The sequence below is a fragment of the Microcebus murinus genome, chromosome 10 (genome assembly GCF_040939455.1).
Source record: "Microcebus murinus isolate Inina chromosome 10, M.murinus_Inina_mat1.0, whole genome shotgun sequence".
NCBI classification, from domain to species: Eukaryota; Metazoa; Chordata; class Mammalia; order Primates; family Cheirogaleidae; genus Microcebus; species Microcebus murinus.
In genome coordinates this window covers 97530050-97544366 of record NC_134113.1, presented here as the reverse complement: position 1 = coordinate 97544366, position 14317 = coordinate 97530050, and the positions used below count along the sequence as shown (strand labels likewise).

Sequence of the window (14317 nt, the reverse complement as noted above, 5' to 3'; positions counted from 1 at the left end):
TTGTAAAGCAAAATACCTCTTCAAATCTTTTGACTATTTTTCTGTTGGTTTGTGTGTATTTTCTTTTTCTTCTTTCATTTTATTGGCTATGCTTATTTTCTCTCTTTTTTTTAATCTCAGCATATTACAGGGGTACAAATGTTGAGGTTATATATATTGCCTTTGCCCCACCTGAGTTAGAACTGCAAGTTGTGTTCATCCCCCAGACGGTGCGCACAGCATCCATTAGGTGTGAATGCACCCCTCCCCCCCCACCTGCCCAACACCTGATGAATGCTACTACTATATGTGCACTTAAGTGTTGATCAGTTAATACCAATTTGATGGTGAGTACATGTGGTGCTTGTTTTGCCATTCTTGTGATATACTTCACTTAGAATGGGCTCCAGCTTTACCCAGGATAATACAAGAGGTGCTAGATCAGCATTGTTTTTTGTGGCTAAATAGAACTCCATAGTATACATATGCCACATCTTATTAATCCACTCATGTATTGATGGGCACTTGGGTTGTTTCCACATCTTTGCAATTGTGAATTGTGCTGCTATAAACATCCAAATGCAGATGTCTTTTTTATATGATGTCTTTTGTTCTTTTGAATAGATGCCCAGTAATGGGATTGCTGGATCAAATGGTAGATCCACTTCTATCTCTTTGAGATATCTCCATATTACTTTCCACAGAGGTTACAGTTACACTAGTTTGCAGTCCCATATTCTTCTGGTTTTCCATCAATTTCTATTAAAAAATCTAGGATTTATTTTGTTGGTTACAAGTGTAATATTTCCCAATAATGCAACTAGTATGAGGTTCAGATCAGGAAGGCATTAGTTCCACTGTGCTCTGTGCTAGTTACATTGTATCAGAAATACTACGTCTGTTCCAGATGTCACCCTTCACAAGCAACATGGACAAATATTTAGAATTCAATAAAACTTGATAATTATTAAATGAGGGATGGCTGAAAGAAGTGAGAGATTTAATCCCGAAGAAAAGATGACTTAGTGTTATGAGATCTTAGATTTCAAATACAGGAAAGAACATTTTGGAGAAGATTAGATTTATTCCAAAGCCTGAAAGCTGTATGAGGCAGATTTTAGAAGATGTGGCCTAAAGTAGTTTAAAAAAAGCCTCCAAAAGCTGGTGATACTGTAACAGACTTTAATAGACTGCCTTCTTCCCACTGAGGAGCATGAGATTGGAAGGGCTGGCTAAAATCAGAAATGGCCTGAGTGTGAAACAGCTGGTTCCTCCTCTGTGCACTCTTGGAGGTTGGCATTCTTCAAGGTTCCACCCTCAGCCTGCATCACTTTCCACACTTACCTTAGGTGAACTCAGCGACTTCCATAGCTTTAACACTCACTTATCTAAAGACGGGTTTTCAATTTCTCTCTCGAGCCCCGACTTTTCTCTTCAGCTCCATTACCATCTAGAGAAAAGTCTTTTCAAATGTAATGTATCAAAATCAGAGTAATTATCTTCCTGCCATTTTTCAGGACTCTTGGTTGCAGGTGTCAGAAACCCGACACTAGCTAAATTAGGCAAAAAGAGTAACTTACTGGTTCATGTTAACCAAACCATGGTAAGAATTACGACAGCTTCAGGATGCCTGGAACCAGGGACCACAAGGCCACCAGAACTCTCTTTCCTTCTGTCTCTCATATCTGCCTCTCTGTGTTAGTTTCAGTTTTTTCCTATGAAGACTAGCTTCTTGCGCATATAAAAGACATAACTACACGCATCTCGGAATCTGCAACTTCCCAGATGCACCATCAGATTTCCCTTGGTGCAAATTCCAAATTCAGAAATATTGGGGAAGGGCTCAGATTGGGTCACATGCTCACACTTAGGCCAAACACTGAGGACAAATTAGAGAGTACGAGACACAATGATTGAACCAGCTTGAATCTAGTATCTACCCCCAGAACAATCACTATTGCTATGCAGATAGGGTCATGTGAAAAAAAAAGCGTTGGGGGAAGCAGTTCTCTTAGACTCATGTATTCAAACTGGGGCAGGGGAGGAGATCCGGGACCTCTGCTGCTCCCAGGAAAAGGCAGTAGTGCCAGGCAGACAAAACATTAAGGCCCACCACACTCTAACAGTGCTGCCTGCCATATTTTTAATGTCAACTAATGACATCTTTACTTACTCAGTCTTACAAACTGTGCCCCAACTTCTTAAACACTTTGGTCCATTCCCCAAACGAAATCCAAACTCCTTAGCTTGGAATACAAATCCCTTCCCAACCTGGCCGGACCTGTCTCTCCAGCCTTGTCTCCTCAAATTCTTCTGTTTCACCCCCACACCCTGCTCCCACCTGCCCCCAGCTGCACAGTCACACAGAAGCTGCTGCAGTGGCTGCTGTCCTTCACACACACCACTCTCCTCGCCCCACCACACTGGCCCGTGCCTGTCTTTTGCTGGGATTGGATTGTCTTTTTTCATTTTTGTCACCAAGAGTTTTTTCTGTAAGATTTAAGTATAATGTCACCTTATCCTTGGGTTAAGCCTACCCTACTCTCTAGGAATATCTGATCCTTTGACATTTTTTATTTCCCACGACGCTGAATTCGTATCTCCAACCAGCACTTACCACGTGGAATTAGCATTTATTTGTTTACATATCTGTTTCTTTGCTAGGCCAAGAGCCTCTGCCTAGGCCAAGGACCGCACCTTATTCATCTTTGAAGGTGGTCCTAGCACAGGGCCAGGCATGTCATCACTGGCACACAGTGAATGGCCAATGGTCAACAAATTTTTAAAGACTAAAGCAATAATTAAAAATGTCTAATTTTTAAGATTTGCTCTGGTGGTTTTAATAACTGAAACCACATAATAAGAAAGCCAAGGCTTTCTTCCTCCCTCTCTTCCTTCCTTCTTTCTATTACTAGAAATGAGAGAGGACAAAAGGATAATGAATGTATTAATTTGGTTTCATTATTTCCATCCAAAATACTTCAAATTTGTCAAATGCTACTGCAGTACAAAGGACTCAGTATTGCCATTCATTTCTGAGGCTTTTCCCCTGTCATATTGGTCTAAAATGTGACATATTCTATCTTCCCTGGGTTTGAAAGTGTACATGACAGCACAGGCAGGTAAATGAACAAAGTACCTATGGAGCTGTCCACATGTCATTGTTAGACTATTTGAATACATGTTTTCAGTCATCGTTTTTTCTCCCTAGATTAGTAGATTTCAAGAGCAAAGATCCCAAAGAGTTGTGAGGTTTGGAATAAGTAAATTGTCATTACTAACAAAGAATTTCTGTGAGTGACATACGTTTGTCTATGTATTGGAGTTTATTCAAGATTATCTCCATCCTATCCTCTCCAGTTTGCTTTCTCACGTGGGAAATGAAGGCATGAAGTCCAGCCAGCTGCCTCCTACAGGCCCAGCATGTCACTCCTGGTACAGGTGGCACCACTCGCTGAGAGGTGCACATTACAACTTACGCTGCATTGCCTCGTGCCTGGAGAAACTCCTCAACAATCTAAGCATGTCTAGGAGGACGTTTTCTGCTTTTAAAAGACGTTTTTCTGTCATTTAATCTACGTGGACACAGAGGAACACCTGAGCAGCGACACTCTCCACCGACGGTCCCCAGTGGTATCATTCCTCTTAGTGGAATAGACTGGACTCTCAAAGGTCATCTGGCAAAGAGGGCCACATTTCTTTAAAATAACTCTGACTACACTGAAAATACCCTCAGTATTTGTCACTTTATCCTTTATTTTTGTACATTTTGCTTACTGTTTCATTTTTTGTCTATACTTCATTTAATGGTCCAAGTCTGATCATAAACTAGAAAAACTGTGAACACAAATTGCTTTGCAGAATCAGTACCTTATTTCTTTTCTGACAACAGTGAGAGAGTAAAAGGGGAGCAAAAGCTACGTGTCACAGAAAGTGAGACATAGAAGGGACCTTTAAACAACCCCCTTATTTGACAGATACGGAACCAAGGCCCAAGAGTAGGAGGTGACCTGCTAAGTTGGTAGAAAAGCCAGGAATGATTCCAGGTTGATATAGTTATTTGTGAAACCCACAAACATAAATGTGGATGTTTGAGGTGCTGGGCCAGGTGCCCCCAGAAGAATAGAAAAGAGTAGATTACATCCTGGTCCCGAAGGACGTTACGGGATGCTACTCTGAAGTCTGTGACTATGCAGACAGTGCAGAAGTATTAGGCGGCTATTGTAGCTTCTGTTGATGCTGGCAGTGAAAAGGTACAAGGAATATACAAAATCATACTCTCCTATCCACAACCTTTCCCTGCCTCCTGGATCACAGAGGGTTGTCAGGAATGAATAAGATACAGATCTGTCTGGAAGCCAGAGGCCATGGACATTAAGGACTCTCAATCATATATATGTTCTCGTTTATGTTGCTCAGCCTTTCTGTGGCTTGGTTTTTCTCTCCTGCATCACAAGTTTCTTGTGTTTCTTGAGAACTGAAGGATGGTGATGAAGACCTGACACCAGGCCACTGCAGTATGACATCTCCCAGACCATCTGTACATTTAACCACAGCCCCACAGAGGCCCTCCTCTTAGAACAACCAGCTAGCGATAATTATTGTGTCTAAGTACTGAGCCACTAGCATACGTCAGACATTGTGCTAAGTACTCACACAGCCTCAGGTAATTCTCACAACAACATTGAAAGGTGAGAAAACACAATTTGGAGAAGCTGGTCAACTTCTCCAAGGCTACATTGCCAGAAAGTAGCAAATCTGAATCTGTAACTAGGATGGTCTGACTCTAAAACCTATGTTTTTCATTAGAGCACATGGGTGACATGTATCTTTTTACAATGCAAATATCATGATCCACAAATATTTTAAATGAATGATATGAGCGCTAGAATCTTACACATATAGCCACAGGGCAACAAAACAACACTGAAAGATGATCAGTGGCCTGGGAATCACACTGCATGGGGTCTGTGCCTGGCTCTGACATGGAAATATGACCTCAGGCATTCAGTTCTTCCTGCTATCCATAATGGCAAATTATTATCTGACCTCACCTCAATCTTGTAGGAACAGTATAAAAATTACATCTTTAAAACATTTGTAGTGCACTGAGTTCAAGTCCCCAGACTTTGAGGGAAGCCTTTCAGAAACACGTATGTTGGTATGTCCTGGGTTCCAACCGGAAGCTGAGTCTATCACCCATCTCTTCTGTCACACATTTGCTAAAAGAGCACAGAATATCATATCTCAGAGTGCATTGCCGGGTTTTGACTTTACAATTGTAGGAATCTGAGTTTTTTATTTGTGCCAGAGAGGATGGCAAAATGTGGGAGCTCCATGACTTGAGAATGACGTAGAGGACAGCCCAGAGGCAGCACCAGAGGCAGAGGAGGAGTGGGGAGTGAGGCAAGGGAGATGCCAGAGGGTTAAGGATATTTTTCTGGCAGGGGCTGGGAGGGCTGAAGAAGTAAGGCTGAAGGCGTGACTTATCGGTAACTGTCTTTGTGTTTATGGACTCAGAAGGCACCCAACAATTACCTCCTCTGAGGAAAAAGGGAAAGCAGAATTAGATGGTAGTATGTGGTGTGGTGGTTTAGGAAGAACTTCACAGCCCAGATCTAAAACATTAGAATAGGTTACCTTAGGAAGGGACCCACTTTTCCTATCAGTTATTATAAATGACATAAACACCTACCTATCCAGGTGGATTTGATCAGGGATTGTCCCACCTGGTGGTAGGGGAATCTATTAGACAATTTCTAGAAGATCCTCTCTAACATTCAGGTATGAACTCAGCTCCCCGATTTTGTTGTGCCAGTTTTGAAGTAAGATGCTGCCATCTAGTGTCTGTTGTTCTCATGTTCAATAGCATCTAACTGCCTACATACGTTATTGGTCTTATTAGGAAAACCTCCAATAACATAATCTTTGTCCTTTTGTTGGACAAAACAGACCTAAATGGTAAAGCTATAGAGAAAATGGAATCAACATTAAATTATTTTTTGAATTAAAATATTCTTTTGATGAGAACATAAGAGCATAGTCAGTACAACGCGAGATTCCAAGGTTCACTTGTCTATGGTTCCACTATATAGAGGGAACACGCAGGGAAGTGGTTCTGTGAACCTTTAGTGGGCAGACACAGGCCCAAGTGGTGGAATGTAAGGGGAGAGAGATTACCGATCAAGGCAAGAACCAATTTTCTAACACTCAGCATTGTCTGCTGCAGAGAGGGGTTTCCTGTCATTGCGAGTATGTAGACATAGGCTGGAGTACTTTGTGGGGAAGTTGGAGAAAACATTTAAACAGCAAACTGGTTGATTGGAACAGGCAATCTTTAAGTCTTTTTATCCTAGACTTTGAGTTCCTTGAATGCAGTGTTTTGTCATTATGCCCTGTGTTTAGCGTAGTGCCCGATACATAGCAGACATACGTACTCATTTGATGTTTTGTTGAATAAATGAATATATTCACTTGCAATTTCACTGGAGGAAGAAAACTAGCCTAAATAAAACTAGCCTAGACAAGTTGAGAAAGAAAAAAAAGAGCACTCCCTGACATTTAGAAACCGGCCTGGTACTCACAGCTATGCCATGTTATTCTATTGAACCTAAACTATCTCACAGAAAACCAACTTCAGACAAGGCTACTTTGAGACCACAATAAAATGAGACAAAACAAGACCACTTCATAATTTTGTCTAAGCACAAAAATAAGGTCACTGTGCCACCCACAGAATAACAAACACCCCTTCTCTCAGCCAAAATGGGTGACTGCTTCTCCTTTACCAGTTACAGCTTATCTTTAGCTAGTCTACCCTCTGCAATAAATAGGATGTATGGACATACTGAATCATAGAATCGCCCCTGCTTTCTGAAAGCATCCAATCTAGAGTGCAATCATGGTTCTGCAGACCCTTCCCCAAATCGATCACCAAACCAAAGTCCAAATCCTACAAAAAGTTTTTTCTAGCACCTTCTTACTGAGACCCCCATAGTTTCCCATGGTGTGTGTTCTCCCTTTCTGAAATGAGTAATAAACCTAACTTGTTTAACTTACAGGGCTGCTCCTGGTGGTCTTTGGCTAAAGGCCACTGACCAAGTAAATGTTAAGGGGAAAAAAGGTATGTCCCTAATTCTAAGTGCAATCTGAATCCCAGCTTTGTGAAGGCCGCATTAGGTTTAGAACACTGCCTGAAAGAGGATAGGCCTCACGCATTAATACCCACCAGCACTCACTGAGGCTGACTGTGTGCTGGGCATTATCCTAAACACTCTGCAGGTATTACTTCATCTCATTCTCACAACCACATTCTGGGGAGGACACTATTATTATCTTCATTTTATAGGTGAAGAAATAGAAGCACAGAGATTTAGTAAGCTGCCCTGGGTCAGACAGCAAGTAAGCAGTGGAGCCAGGAATCAGCCTGGACACCTGGATGTAGAGTCCACGCTTCAAATAGTTTCCAAGGCAGAAAGGAGTGTGAGTGTGTGTTCTGGGAGAGGGAGAAAGGCATGAAGATGCAGAGGCAAGAATGAACTCCTCTACCTACAAGCATCTTGATTCTTAGTAAATTACATAAAAATCTACACAATCCCTTCCTCTCTTTTCCTTAGTGCTGGTCCCAGTTCCCTTAAAGCTGATCCCAGGGCCAGGGTTGGGGACAATCCATTTTGAATGGTTTTGATTCTGCCACCTTGAATTTTAATGTTTTTTGAAAAAAATGTCCCAACCTTCCTCTACTCATATCTTGTTTTTTGCATCTCCCCAAAACCTGGTATGGCACAGATGGGTGTGGCCAGAAGACATAAAATCCTCCTTCACCTAATTAACACCTACTTATCTTTTCATCTCCACATTCAAATGTCACTGCCTAGGGCAGCCTTCCTTAATTCCCTACGACAGGTGAAATCCTTTGTCAGAGGCTGGTAAAGCCGTCACTCTCGTCAGTACAGTTCTGTATGTTCTCCCTGCTAGACTTTCAGCTCCATGAGAGCAGAGGCCACATGTGACTTGCTCACTGCTTGGTACACCAAGAAGACTCAGAGTTGTGAACTTGAAGGGGAGTTGGGGTGGGAGGGAAAGTAATTAGTGGCAGAGTTTCAGGAAGAACCAGGTCAATTCTTTTTCCTTCCTACTCTAAGCCTCTGCTTCTTTCTTCTTAATGCATCATGATCCCTGCTACTGTATTTTCTTGACCCAAACTCAAAAATCATCCTCAGTCAGGTCAGCTGTTGCCTAGAGAATTCTAGCTGTGCTCAATCAGATCTTTTTATTTTAACAAGAGTCTGATTGGTCTTTTACAAACTACACCTTCTGAAAAGCAAATTTTATCCCTCTGGTGAGTTATCTAAGGTCACAGAGTCAAACAGCAAAGCCAGAAATAAAAATCAGATCAACTGACTCCCAAGTTGGTGCTTGATCTTCTTTTTAATGGAATAAAATGGAGGAAATGGGCTTGAACACCGATTCTCCGACAATGTTAATCAAATGTGGGCTTATAATGCCTCAGCTTCCATGTTATCTAGCAGACATTAAAGAATAATGAGCCCTTCAGGAAAAGGTATTTTTAAAAAAGGAACAGGAAAACACAGAAGTGCAGTATAATTAATATGGCAAAAACTATTTGAATTCTGGATTGTGACTCTCTTTAAGCTGATTTACCACAGTGAAGTCAGCAGAAGCCACGAAGTCAGAATCAGCTTACTGTCCAACCTCTTGGTGGAGGGTACAGCAAAGCTAAGAAGCTGCATAAAGCACAAATGTCTTTGGCATAAAACCACTGTTCCAATCTCATGGGAAGCCATTTAAAAATGAGTACGGGCCGGGCGCGGTGGCTCACGCCTGTAATCCTAGCTCTTGGGAGGCCGAGGCGGGCGGATTGCTCAAGCTCAGGAGTTCGAAACCAGCCTGAGCAAGACCGAGACCCCGTCTCTACTATAAATAGGAAGAAATTAATTGGCCAAGTAATACCTATAGAAAAAATGAGCCGGGCATGGTGGCGCATGCCTGTAGTCCCAGCTACTCGGGAGGCTGAGGCAGGAGGATCGCTTGAGCCCAGGAGTTTGAGGTTGCTGTGAGCTGGGCTGACGCCATGGCACTCACTCTAGCCTGGGCAACAGAGTGAGACTCTGTCTCAAAAAAAAAAAAAAAAAAAAAAATGAGTACGACCAGTGCCAAATTCTTAGATATATAGACACAGAGAGAGAGAGAGAGAGAGAGAGAGAGAGAGAGAGAGAGAGAGAGAGAATTCAAATAAAAGCCAAGTTCTTAGCCTGCAGTGCTGAAAAATGAAGGCCAATTAAAGCTGAGAAAATACATTATACAATCATACAGCCAGAGAATTAGATCAGTTATAGCAAGGAATTTACTGTTTGGGTCTTAGGAAAAACAAGGCATCTTTTTACCTGGGCTGGATCAAGCACAGTTCAGTACAGGAAGGGCACAGGAGGAATGAGAGTGAGTACATGAGCTCCCAAACCACCTTCCACCCTGGGATTTCTGAAAATGTAAGGAGTAAACTACCTTTGCAAAAAAGTGAAGGTTAAAAGATGAATGTTGAACTTCTCTACTAGATATTGAGGGCTCACCTCTCCCTGGATATATTAATCACACTAACCAGGCACCCCCAAATTATCATGTACTTTGTATTTCTTTGAAATGTTCATTTCTTCCATCTGTGGTGCCCCAAGCAACATCATGAAATTATTCATAGGGAAGTGCAGCAGGCTAACTTATATCACCAAAACTCTTCCTGCATATAGTGCAAAGAGATAAAAATAAGTAAAATCCCTTTGCTAAAGTTTCTAATAAAAAATAATTTTTGACAAGGCTTTCGTTTTTCCTTTCCCTGCAATTTTCATCACCTTTTATTTATCTCTTTTACAAGCACAGAATGTATAATTTCATCTAGAAATTGACCACTCTTTGTTTTAAGCAAAAGGAAATATTTAACAATAAACCAAAAAATCCTTCCCCAAGGAAAGAGGGAAATCTGGAGACTAAAGCACAATTAAGACCACTATAAGATTATTTCTCCTGTCATTCCTAGCAATCTGGGAGGTGACCAAAAATACCTGATGAGCTCAAGAACAAAAATGTGTGAAGTTGTCACATTTCCACACCATCAATTAAAGCTCAACTGAATTTTTATCACAATGAGTCTTAATAATTAGTCCAACATTTAGACGGACTGGGACATGATTTTAGTGAACGGAAAACTTGACTTGTTTCCACAGGTAAGCCTCAATCATTCTGCCCCTCATTTCTCTCAGCTCTGAAATTACGATAGCCTTTGATACCTTCCTTCCTTCCTTTCTTTTTTTTTTTTTTTAACCAATAAAAGCTTAAAGGCTAAATGGCATGTTTAACTCATTTCAACAGGAATGACAGTAGACACAGTGGGAATGGCTGGAGACTGGATGGACTGCAGGAAGCAAGCTCTGGTGCGCATGCAGACACACTGCTCCCCAGAGCTGCGGAGCAACAAGAGTAAACCATGCTGCAGGTGTGAGGCTTGACCTGTCTGGGGATTTTTCAATAGCAAAGAGTAAATGATTTTCCCAAGAACAAAGACTCCCCCCATCTGCATGTGGAGTACATTAGAGTTACAGGCAACAAACCCCTTAAATGTCCATTAAGATTGAGCTAAAATTTAGGCTTAAATAATGCAAATTGGAGACGAGACAAAACATAAAAGCAAATTTATGGTATACACAGACAACCAAGAACTGCTACAGAAAGTTTTAATCATCACATGTAAAAACAATATGTTCATATATCAAAAATGGCTCCAAATTCTTTATCATCCATCATCATCATTAACAGTGTAGAAATGAAATGATCAAAACCTTCCTGTTCAGGAGTGAAGTACTTATGAACTGTTTTTTATAAGCACATTTGTTTTTTACCCTGGGGCTGGCGTCATCAAAGTGAAAAAGAAAAGTCACTATCAGCTGGAATTTATTCAATACAGAGCTTGAAAAACCATTTATCATTGTTCTGGAGTGATTTCTGTTCATTCTCCCCTCACACACCATGTGATGACAGCAGGAGAAGAAGGCAAATGGTGTGGCCAGTCCTATTATATACTGACCATATGGTTCTCAACTGACTCCGTTGACCAAAACAAAGAAATAAAATCTTAACATCCACTAACTCTACACAATCATATTTTAAAACATGTATTAAAATTAGTTTTTTCATATAAAAGGGGAGTTGGCAGTACATGCTCAGACAAAAATACTAATAACAGTACAGTGCTTTCTTTACTGACTACTGCACCACACTCTACATATTTCATACAAACCAACCAGGTAAGTTCAGAGTTTGCCTTGAGATAAGAGCCACACATATCTAAAAGAAAAGAACAATAACTCCCAAATGCTACAACAGTTATTCAAGTGCTGAGAGAAGTATGTGTGTTAAATTGGAAAAAAAAGCAATGTTGAAGGGGGAACTATTTTAACATTTTTTGTATGACAATAACAAACAACAAAAAGATTTTCAAAATCTGAATTCCTAATGTCTCTAACATTGTTTCTAGAGCCATAGTGTGAAACCTCTCGCAAGGCAGCCTAGTGACACTGACTCAACTACTTCCATGATGATCTCTGCATGTTTTTAAAATGTGCTCTTTCTTACTTTTCACTGCCCAATTACATATATGCTAAGCTATAATGGAAATCTGAGGATTTATGGCATTTGAAGAATTATCATCCCTAATCCTATTCTATACTCTACTTTTGATTATTTCTAGATGCCTTCCCAATTCAAATTACTTAAGTGAACAATATAGGCATGGACACTTACTGGAATTTTTTTTGAGAAGTTAAATTGTGTTCACTAATTCTCAGCCAAAATTGGGTGAAGATAATGGGGAGAGAATTCAGTATTAGAAAGACTTAGAAAAAGATTTTCTGGAAAGGCTTGATATACATGCTCTCTTTCACAGGTAGAATCATGGAAAAATCAATGCTGGAAATCTATACACATATTAATAATCCCATGGGCAACTCCCCATCTGGTACTTGAACTCCTGCACAACATGCCTGCCAAATCGTTGTCTTGCCTCTACTAGAATACCTTTAGGGGCAGGAAGCTGTTCCAATACTACTTATTCTTCCTTAGAATAGCAAAACAGATTGAACAGGTAAACAAACTTCCATTAAACATGATTACAAATAATAAATAACTTTTCAAAACAGTTAGTAGATTGTCAATAGCAACACCAAAGGATAAAATTGGATTTGTCCCAAGCATTGCATGCTTTCTGTAATGATTCAAAATGGAGAGATACAACTTTGAAATATGAATTTTAGAAATCATTGTTGAATAGCTGTGTGTGTCTTAGAGGAGCAAGTAAAAACAATTTAGAAGTGATCATTATAGGGATTCCAAAACAAAGGAAAAATAAATGTTTTGAATAATAAAATAAAAGCTTCACTTTGAAGATGCAATAAACACCTTGCACAGCAAGCTTTTGTGTAAGAATTCAAGAGCCCTGCTGGATGAAACATAGGCTAATTATGGTCTGAAGCAATTGTCAATTCAGATGCAGGAGACAGAAAATGACAAGAGGAAGTCTGAGGCTGCTGCCTGCTATCCCAAGGCAACTGGAAGCAGGGCACTCTACCTTGAGTTTTTTCCTTTTGGTTTATTTGATAGCACTGAAATAATTCTTGTTGGTGATTTCTTTCAAGGTGGTCAGACTGTTTCAGGGTTTTAAATCTCCCCCTGAGAAGACCATCAAAGCAACATGTTGACTAGTAGATAATACTACCAGAATTTAATTTATAAAGAATCAATTCCTCTAAAAGAACACATTATATCTATATTTTCATTTTTGAATATATATTAATAAGTCTATTTGACCTAAAATCATTTATCCTGAAAACACACATGTAAACTTTAAGTATTCTGAATGACCACATTAGTTGAGACTTGGCTGATTCCATTTTGAATGATATCTTTTACCCCGACGTGATAAAATGGCAATGGCATCAATTTTTAACAAACAAGACTATGAGAAAAGGGTAAAAACAAAACAACAAAAAACCAACCTTAAAGTCAGTATGTCTTTTTATATGGAGGCCATTTTTTCTTTCTTATGTTTCAAAAGTATTAGATAATTAACATAGTAGCTAGATGATGGTAGACCAAATCTTCCTGCAAAAAAGAATAAAACTTCCTTGACCACTGAGATTTGGAAGTAAAATCAATGAAAGTCTATCAAGTACTCAGGGTAGATTTGGTTGGCATCAAATACCACAAAGATCTTTGGATTCCAGGTATCATCCACACAGCTGTCATATAAATTCACATAGCTCCCGTCTTTGGAAGGAGGTCGCATGTATTTGGAGTCTCCGTTTATGTAATCTCCAATTAGCACTCGAGCAAGAAACATAGATTTATATGTTCTACATAGATGCCGCTGTTGCAAGCTGACACCATGAATTTGGAATGTGTTTCCATGCTTTATGTCATCTTTGCAGAAGCGACTGGAGTAAGCAGCATCTCTAGCAAAATAGGTTCCTTAAACCAAAAGGACCAAAAAAGCCAAGATTACTTCTAAGAATATATTAAAAACAAGCAAAAACATTCTAATTGTCAGGAGAATAGATGCATGGAATTGTATAATAAAAATAGATGTGGAATCTCCTCATCTACAGATCTTTCGGGAAGGAACAGAAATCCATCTGTTACGGACAGCTGTGGTGCAGACTGCCTGAGGCACGGATTTGCTGCTATAGACCAGTCCTCACATTATCCCCTGCCCATGCCAAAATGTAGCTACCAGACTTCTGTTCTCAAAAGAAATTTTACAAAGAAACCCAATAAATAAAACAGTTAAAATGGCTCAGTGCTTAAAAATGTGGCAGGACCTGAGTTTTTACTGCTTGGCCCTCCTTCCCATTTCTATGTCCTTCCACCACTTCCTCACCCCACTCCCTTGGCCAGCATCCAGCAAACCTCTGAAGAACACAGTGGAAACTACTGGTCTACAGAGATTCTTTCAACCACCCCCCTCAACCATATTTCTATGATACAGAGTAACAATTCAATAATATTTCTGGAAATAATAGAACCTCATATCCAGGAAAAGACTTCTGAGAGAGTGCAATGCTATTCATATCTAAGTATTCCAGAAGAACAATTTCACTGGCTGACTGCCTGCATATGAAAACTCAATAAAGCAACCAACTCCTCCGAGATGGTAAACATGAGATTGACATCATTAAAGGAACACTTACTCTAAAAAATTTTGGAAATGAATTGCAGAGTCTCATATTCACCCAATATTGATGGGATTTATGTAACACTTTCTGACCTTTCCAGT

General features: G+C 40.0%; 1 protein-coding gene across 8 annotated transcripts in view; it reads right to left on the bottom strand.

Moving 5' to 3' along the window:
- Positions 1-14317, bottom strand: part of PARP11 (poly(ADP-ribose) polymerase family member 11) — a 58087-nt gene that overhangs the window by 5212 nt on the left and 38558 nt on the right. For 5 of the 8 annotated variants that reach the window (XM_012783165.3, XM_012783168.3, XM_012783167.3 and 2 more), the window contains one exon: positions 10294-13512. In XM_012783165.3, coding sequence (XP_012638619.1) covers positions 13196-13512 — 317 coding nt within the window. In that variant the 3' untranslated portion in view covers positions 10294-13195. Of the gene's footprint in view, positions 1-10293; positions 13513-14317 lie in introns of those variants that run through there. The other 3 variants (XM_012783166.3, XM_076007756.1, XM_012783169.3) reach the window with 3 other exon arrangements.